Genomic DNA, 9,910 nt, shown 5'->3' on the forward strand with positions numbered 1-9,910 from the left:
ATGGTAACGGCATCATTGGTAATGGAAATGGTAATGGTATCAATGGCAATGGAAATGGATACACCAATGGTAATGGCAGCAATGGTAATGGTAATGGCATCAACGGTAATGGAAACGGTAATGGAAATGGAAGGAATGGATACACCAATGGTAATGGCAGCAATGGTAATGGTAACGGCATCAACGGTAATGGAAATGGTAATGGTAACGGCATCAACGGTAATGGAAATGGTAATGGAAATGGAAGGAATGGATACACCAATGGTAATGGCAGCAATGGTAATGGTAACGGCATCAACGGTAATGGAAATGGAAGGAATGGATACACCAATGGTAATGGCAGCAATGGTAATGGTAACGGCATCAACGGTAATGGAAATGGAAGGAATGGATACACCAATGGTAATGGCAGCAATGGTAATGGTAACGGCATCAACGGTAATGGAAATGGAAGGAATGGATACACCAATGGTAACGGAGCCAACGGTAACGGAAATGGCTCAAGATCCTTATCCCAATCCTATGGTGTCCCTCTCTTGTAAGCAATGAGAAAAGGATTCCCTTCGAAGACATCCATCACTCAGACCTGGCCTCGTCTAAGCACAACCTTCCTCGATCCTCACATTTCTTCAAATAATGAACTTTCCATTCATCTTTTTTCCTGCACTATCTATTTCTTTCACTTATCTCTAATAAAAGCTTTTCCACCTTTGTAGAATAGATTTACTCCGAGAAATCATGTATATTTTTATACTTACGACCTAGTAATTCTATTTTTCGAAATAATTTTGTACATATGTAACAAAATCAAATAAAACATATGGCAACACTCAACTAGTTTTTTTTTCAACATTGATAAACCTAGAGGTAAATAGTACATATATACGGTAACGATAACAATTATATTTTGCAAACGAAATCTTCAGCAAAACTCTACATGTATACTGTCAATAGAAGATTTCGTTGATTTACCGAGGCAAGTGGTACCTGATGAAGGGTGAATGTATAATTCAAAATGTTTTACACATAAAACAAGCTTCACTACAATAATACAAAATGCTTATAGATACTCAAGATATCCAGAGAAATTCTTTCACCTGGAATTTTTCCTAACCAGAAAAAAATATTCGTAATAAATGCCAAGTAATCCGAATTTAACAATGAATGTTGATACGAAACATGTCAAAATTATGAGCTCCGACAAGACGCAATTTAAAAAAAAAATTAATAAATAAATTTCCCCGTTCAAATAATCTCTGGACTTTACGAGCTTACCTTTAAGGACAAGATGGTAAAATTTGCTTCTAAGACCTATATAAAATTTAAACTACAGAGAATGAATGGATAAAAAAATTTCGACTACAAAGAATGAATCGATACAGAAATGTCGACTACAGAGGATGAATGGATACAGCTATGTTGACTACAGAGGCTGAAAGTATACAGCGTTTGCATGATCCTTTTTGCTGGTCGGTGCCTCAACTCCCAATATTCTTCTCGGGACTTCATTCTCAAAGCTACAAAACCTGTTGGGTATTGTTTCATAGTCATACCACGACTCATGTCCATACAGTAACACCGATCTCACTGAACTGATATATAGTCTGATTTTTATATGTAATTTCAGGCGATTTGATTTCCAAATTTTACATAACGTAGCCATTGTCTAATTTTCTTTTTTCAATCTTTCATTAAACTCCAATTCTAAAGACCTTGCATTAGAGATCATAGTTCCTAAATATCCTAAATATGCCAAAATCTCATTTCATAGTTTACAGTATACATGACCTATCTATCTAATATTGTTTATGATATTAATATATTTTATTCTTCATTTATAGTTTTTTCGTTACTTCCATTCTGCATTCAACTACTTTTTCACTTAGTGTTAAAGCTAATTTTCAATAATAATAATAATAATAATAATAATAATAATAATAATAATAATAATAATAATAATAATAATAATATAAGCATAAGAATGTATAAGGGTAGGTGGATGACCATGATTGTATACATGAATATAGATAGAAAATTATATCTCACCTCTTAAAGCAATCAAATGACGGCATCGTTATTATCATTTCAAAATATACTTGGTTTATGAAAGTATGAGCAGAGCATCTATACAGCAACTTACAACTTAATCTAAGACATTAAAAAACTTTACACGGTTTTTGCCATTTGCCAGTCTCAAACCTCAACAAATACATTACGTAAACGGCAGAGTAAATAATAATAGCAGTAATGAATAATAAAAAATGTCATTTTAACATCAACATTTATAGACTAAGTGAGTTCATCAATCATCAGGTTACTCAAAACATATCGACTAATAGAAAAAATTTAGGAACATTAACAATATTTTGATGAAAAATAAATTCTACAAAAACCCACAAAGAATTACGTTATAAATTACCTTCAAATAGCAGTAAGTACCATAATCATGCCTCAAATTTCTTTGAAATACAACAAGCCCGATCATCCTGTATACCCCCCAAAATATAACAAAATAATGAACCAGACAATTTTCTCCGGATGCTTCACAACATCCATGGGCATTTCTTCAACCTTTATTCAATAGAACCCAACACTCTGTCCTCCTAAAAACTTTTTCCCTGACCACAACCCAACCTAACCTCACCACTGACCAAATAACATTGAAAACTTATCAGAAAACTAAACAGTATAAAAAATTTTTACATAATTCAAATCGCCTTATGAGATTCAACTACAATTACCAGAATAAACAAGATCCGAATGAATGCTTGCCCAAAAGCTTTCGTGAATTTAATCTATACACAGCTATCAAGGAAGATGTACATAAATGCATGGAAGGTGTAAATACAATAATTTCGAAAAACTTTTTGGAATAATTTTAAACACTTTCCTGTCAAACTTTGTAATTTTTACTTTTTTTCTACACCCTAGCATCGGTCTTAGTATATGTTTATTGGGGATTTTGAAATAATTTAATTGCAACTCAGTTTTGGAATACAAATGCCTCCACACCCTAGTTTTCTGCATCATTTCGAGAAGGGTGGCCATTAACGACTCAAATCAAGCGTGCAGGAAAAATAATTTTCCAATACAGAAAACGTTTCATAATTCCACCTAAGATTAAGAATATTAAGTATTTTCCAAGCCAAATGCATAAACTCGAGGTAAACTTAAAAATTAGGAAAAATAGCACTGGGTTTATTTTTCCTTTACTCAAAGCATTATGAAGTGACCCGATGAAAACAACGGATCCAATGATAGTAATGTGTGTGTGTGAGGGCGTGTATATATATATATATATATATATATATATATATATATATATATATATATATATATATATATATATATATATATATATATATATAACTGTTAAGATATTCGCTTCTGGCAAGCTTAAGTTTAAGGATGAAGATGACAGCAAGAACACTTTGGACCATCTTACATATTTATTCTAAAGACCAACATTAATGGAATGCATGCCCATCATCAGGGCTATATAATACACGAAATTATGTTTACATTAGAAATGAATGATACAATTTTTTGTTTTCTACGCTTTTGTAAGAAAACAATATTACAACACGGTTAAAAGAAGAAAAAAATACAAAACCTAGTCAATATATAAAAACATGTGGCTAACTGCAGTCCTTTACAATTATGATAGTAATAACACTTGTGGTCAAAATAGAATGAGAAAAAATACACACACACATAAACACACACACACACACACACACACACACACACACACACACATATATATATATATATATATATATATATATATATATATATATTTGTTTTTGCCAATGTAATTTGATCACGTGTTTTTATTATCATAACTGTAAAGAGCCTCAGTTAGCCACATGTTTTTATACACCGACAAGGTTTTGTATTTTTTTTTTAACTTTTAACCGTGTTTTAATATTTTTTTTTTTTTTGTTACCAAAGCATTTTAAGCAAAAAATTGTATCATTAAACAGGATGCTACAAGCCCAAGGGCTCCAACAGGGGTAATAGCTCAGTGAGAAAAGGAAAGAAGGAAATATACTACAAGATAAGTTTAAGAATAATAACATTAAACTAAATCTATTACATATAAACTATAAAAACTTTAAAAAAAGAAAAGGAAGAGAAATGAGATAGAATAGTGTGCTCGATTGTACCTTCAAGCAAGAGAACTCTACCTCAAGACAGTGGAAAACCATTAGCACAGAGGCTATGGCACTATACAAGACCAGAGAACAATGGTTTAATTTTGGAGTGTCCTTCTCCTAGAAAAGCCGCTTGCCACAGCTAAAGAGTCTCTTCTACCCTAACCAAGAGGAAAGTAGCCACTAAACAATTACATTGCATTAGTTAACCCCTTGAGTGAAGAGGAATTGTTCGGTAATCTCAATGTTCTCAGGTGTATGAGGACAGAGGAGAATGTGGAAAGAATAGGCCAAACTATTCGGTGCATGTGTAGGCAAACAGGAAAAATGAGCCGTAACCAGAGGGAACGATACAATGTAATATTGTCTGATTAGTCAAAGGACGCCATAACTCTCTCGCGGTAGTACCACAACAGGTGGCTGGCGCCTTGGCCAACCTACTACCTACTATATATATATATATATATATATATATATATATATATATATATATATATATATATATATATATATATAAATACATTATATTACATTCCACAAACAAATACGCATACTGTTCATATATATATATATATATATATATATATATATATATATATATATATATATATATATATATATGTATCACACTCTTATAATATATAAGTGTGTGAGTATATGTGCATTTTATATATATATACATATATATATATATATATATATATATATATCTATATATATATATATATATATATATATATATATATATATATATATATGCAGAAGAACCACAGGGAAAATGAAAATACGGAATATACACTTAAGTCCTGACTAGTTTCGTGATACTTCCTCAGTATATATTCCGTATTTTCATTTTCCCTGTGGTTCTTCTGCATCTGAGCATCACGTTTCCCTGTGATTTTCACGCATATATATATATATATATATATATATATATATATATATATATATATATATATATATATATATATATATATATATATATATATATATATATATATATATATATATATATATATATATATATATATATATATATATATATATACCACAAACAAATACTTATACATATATGCACGCAAGCATTTACTATAAATATGTTACCTATAATTTAAAATTCAGTGATTCACTACTTGATTTATCAGCTGAAAGCACTTCCGTCACGCACTCAATAATTAGGGCATCGTAACAGGCGCAAAATGGGGCCATGAAAGCAGACAGTGGGAGGAAAAGGGGGAAATCTTCTCCTCCTTTGCCAGTATAAATTCGCTTCCCAACTGGACGAAGCATCATTCCTCTCCCGACAACAGCATCTTCTCATTCTCTGTCTTGCCTTCTGTGTCTGTCATACTCATACCTCCTTTCAGACGTTTTCTTTCCTCTTATTACAAAATTCTGACTTCTATTATGAAAGCTATGAAGGCTTTCGTATTATTAGGTAAGTTGATACTTGATCATTTTTGTCAGGAGTCAGTCAAGTTTAAAATCTATATTTTCATTAAATTTTACTTTAACTTGTATATACTGTAATCACTCAACCACTGTGGCTATTTCGAATTTTATCATTTTGGGTTGTTTGGGTTAAATGATCCTGCGCTGAGGGCGGAAGGGGAATCAGTGCAGAAGTGCAACTGCAGAAAAATCAAAAGAATTGGGTGAGGATTTCAAGTTAGGATTTTGAGCAGCAAAACTGAAAGAGGAAAATGGAAAAGGAGGTAAAGTCAAAGAAAGTCATACAGTGGGTGAAACCTGCGGACGTAAGGTTGTTGAAAACACCCTCTACGCAGTCGATTGAAATCACCAACAGCCCCCCGGTGATTGGAAGCCATAAGTATCTTAAATTGACACTTATCAGAACAATGTGTTTTATTAAAATATACAAAAAACTATACAGATATATGCGCAAAGCATGCACTCTACATAACCATATATAATAACAATCACTGTGAATCCTATATTTCCAAACAGTTCAAAATATGAGAAACTGAAAAGTCGCAAAAAGTTTTATTAAGTACAAAGATGAATGCAATGCTTACCGCCCAGCCAACATAAAGGCTCTTACAGAAGAGATCTTACATTCATGTAATTTGAACAGTTCTATCTTATTTATCTTCCACGATGAATTAAATAAAACAATTTCACACCCAGTAAAAGACATAGTAATAAATTCATTAAACTGCGTATTACGTCGGTAATTCAAATTCACCATCAGAATCAAGCTTTCTTAACCACGCCCAATTTTCTTCTTCACAGCTCTCCTGGGTGCTGTGACATCCCAAAGTTTTCCATCGAGTGCGTATGGAGCTCCCTACGGTGGTTTCTCCAATGGCCTTGGAAACGGCAATGGAGCCCTGAGCAATGGCTTTGGAAACGGCAATGGAGCCCTGAGCAATGGCTATGGTGCACCTCCAAGCAGGTCCTATGGAGTTCCTAATGGTGGGTATGGAGTCGATCCCGAGATCGCTGCCTTGGCTGAAAACATTCCAGGTGGGGGTGTCCCTGGAGAGGACTATCCAGTCTTGGCCGACGTCCCTGATACAGGATTCTCCTGTGATGCCCAAAGTGTGCCTGGGTACTACGCCGATACAGCTCCTGAAGCTGGCTGCCAGGTCTTCCACATCTGCCAAGACCGCCCTAATGGACGCCGCCAGCAGGACTCCTTCCTCTGCCCCAACGGAACCATCCTCAATCAGCAGTACTTGGTCTGTGACTGGTGGTTCAACTTCGACTGCTCTGACGCTCAAGATTTCTACTTCGTCAACGAATTCATAGGAGTCGAACCAACTGTTGGATATGCTTATGGCATTATTAATGGCAACGGAAATGGTAATGGTAACGGCAATGGAAGGTCTGGATACAGCAATGGTAATGGAAACGGCAATGGATTGAATGGAAATGGTAATGGAAGAAATGGTTATACCAACGGCAACGGCAGTGGAAGAAATGGAAACACTAATGGTAACGGAAATGGTAATGGAAGAAATGGACTCTCCAATGGAAATGGCAATGGACGCAATGGATACACCAATGGAAATGGAAATGGCATCAATGGAATCAGCAACGGGAACGGCAATGGGAGGACTGAATACACCAACGGTAATGGCAACGGCTTCACAAATGGTAATGGAAACGGAAATGGCATAAATGGTTTCACTAATGGAAATGGTAATGGCAATGGAAAGAGAGGATACACCAATGGAAATGGAAATGGCAATGGTAACACCAATGGCAATGGTAATGGAAGAAATGGATTCACCAATGGCAATGGATATACCAATGGAAATGGCAATGGCATCAATGGTAATGGAAATGGATACACCAATGGTAATGGTAACGGCATCATTGGTAATGTAAATGGTAATGGCATCAATGGCAATGGAAATGGATACACCAATGGTAATGGTAACGGCATCAATGGTAATGGAAATGGAAGGAATGGATACACCAATGGTAATGGCAGCAATGGTAATGGTAACGGCATCAACGGTAATGGAAATGGAAGGAATGGATACACCAATGGTAATGGCAGCAATGGTAATGGAAACGGCATCAACGGTAATGGAAACAGTAATGGAAATGGAAGGAATGGATACACCAATGGTAATGGCAGCAATGGTAATGGAAACGGCCTCAACGGTAATGGAAACAGAAGGAATGGATACACCAATGGTAATGGCAGCAATGGTAATGAAAACGGCCTCAACGGTAATGGAAACGGAAGGAATGGATACACCAATGGCAATGGCAGCAATGGTAATGAAAACGGCATCAACGGTAATGGAAATGGAAGCAATGGATACACCAATGGTAACGGGGCCAATGGTAACGGAAATGGCTTGAGATCCTTATCCCAATCCTATGGTGTCCCTCTCTTCTAAGCAATGAGAAAAGGATTCCCTTCGAAGACACCCATCACTCAGACCTGGCCTCGTCTAAGCAAAACCTTCGTCGATTTTCACATTTCTTCAAATAATGAACTTTCCATTTATCTTCTTTCCTGCACTATCTATTTCTTTCGCTTATCTTTAAAAAAAGCTTTTGAACCTTCGTAGAATAGATTTATTCCGAAAAATCATGTATATTTTTATACTTACGACATAGTAATTCTATTTTTCGAAATAATTTTGTACATATGTAACAAAATCAAATAAAATATATGGCAACACTGAACTGGATTTTTTTTTCAACATTGATAAACCTAGAGATAAATAGTACATATATACGGTAACGATATCAATTATATTTTGCAAACGAAATCTTCAGCAAAACTCTACATGTATACTGTCAATAGAAGGTTTCGTTAGATTTACCGCAGCAAGTGGTACCTAATGAAGGGTGAATGTATAATAAAAAAATATTTACATATAAAACAAGCTTCACTACAATAATACAAAATGCTTATAGATACTCAAGATATCCAGAGAAATTCTTTCACCTGGAATTTTTCCAAACCAGAAAAAAATATTCGTAATAAATGCCAAGTAATCCGAATTTAACAATGAATATTGATACGACACATGTCAAAATTATGAGCTCCGACAAGCCGCAATTTAAATAAAAAAAAAAAAAAAAATAAATAAATAAATTACCCCGTTCAAATAATCTCTGGACTTCACGAGCTTACCTATGAAGACAAGATGGTAAAATTTGCTTCTAAGACCTATATAAAATTCAAACTGCAGAGAATGAATGGATAAAAAAATATCGACTACAAAGAATGAACCGATACAGAAATGTCGACTACAGAGGATAAATGGATACAGCTATGTTGACTACAGAGGCTGAATGGATACAGCGTTTGCATGATCCTTTTCGCTGGTCGGTGCCTCAACTCCCAATATTCTTCTCAGGACTTCGTTCTCGAAGCTACAAAACCTATTCCATATTGTTTTATAGTCATACCACGACTCATGTCCATACAGTAACACCCACCTCACTGAAGTGATATATAGTCTGATTTTTATATGTAATTTCAGGCGATTTCATTTCCAAATTTTACATAACGTAGCCATTGTCTAATTTTCTTTTTTTAATCTTTCATTAAACTCAAATTCTAAAGACCTTGCATTAGAGATCATAGTTCCTAAATATCCTAAATATGCCAAAATCTCATTTCATAGTTTACGTATATATGACCTATCTATCTAATATTGTTTATGATATTAATATATTTTATTCCTCATCTACAGTTTTTTCGTTACTTCCATTCTGCATTGAACTGCTTTTTCAATTAGTGTTAAAGCTGATTTGGAATAATAATAATAATAATAATAATAATAATAATAATAATAATAATAATAATAATAATAATAATAATAATAATAATAATAATAATAATAATAATAATAATATAAGCGTAAAAATGTATGAGGGTAGGTGAATGACCATGCTTGTATACAAGAATATAGATAGAAAATTATATCTCACCTTTTAAAGCAATCAAATGACGGCATCGTTATTATCATTTCAAAATATACTTGGTTTATGAAAGTATGAACAGAGCATCTAAACAGCAACTTACAACTTATTCTAAGGCATTAAAAAACTTTACATGGTTTTTGCCATTTGCCAGTCTCAGACAAACCCCAACAAATACATTACGTAAACGGCAGAGTAAAGAATAATAGCAGTAATAAATAATACAAACTGGCATTTTACCATCAACATTTATAGACTAAGTGAGTTCATCAATCATCAGGTTACTCAAAACATATCCACTGATGGAAAAATTGTCTTGCAAAATTTAGGAATAT

At 33.8% G+C, this 9,910-nt stretch overlaps 2 protein-coding genes across 2 annotated transcripts in view; both read left to right on the plus strand.

Annotated features, from left to right (window-relative positions):
• LOC137620555 (uncharacterized PE-PGRS family protein PE_PGRS20-like) overlaps nt 1-802 on the plus strand; it is a 2,728-nt gene extending 1,926 nt beyond the window's left edge. Inside the window, exon 2 of the mRNA XM_068350808.1 lies at nt 1-802. This exon is cut by the window's left edge and continues 1,107 nt beyond it. Coding sequence (XP_068206909.1) covers nt 1-542 — 542 coding nt within the window. The 3' untranslated portion in view covers nt 543-802.
• A 4,660-nt stretch (nt 803-5,462) lies between these two features.
• LOC137620571 (uncharacterized PE-PGRS family protein PE_PGRS20-like) lies at nt 5,463-8,282 on the plus strand. The gene is made up of 2 exons (XM_068350826.1): nt 5,463-5,595; nt 6,411-8,282. The coding sequence occupies exons 1-2, from the start codon at nt 5,565-5,567 to the stop codon at nt 8,033-8,035; spliced, it is 1,656 nt and encodes a 551-aa protein (XP_068206927.1). The 5' UTR covers nt 5,463-5,564; the 3' UTR covers nt 8,036-8,282.
• The last annotated feature ends 1,628 nt before the right edge of the window (nt 8,283-9,910 follow it).

This window comes from Palaemon carinicauda, chromosome 27 (genome assembly GCF_036898095.1).
Source record: "Palaemon carinicauda isolate YSFRI2023 chromosome 27, ASM3689809v2, whole genome shotgun sequence".
Lineage (NCBI taxonomy): Eukaryota > Metazoa > Arthropoda > Malacostraca > Decapoda > Palaemonidae > Palaemon > Palaemon carinicauda.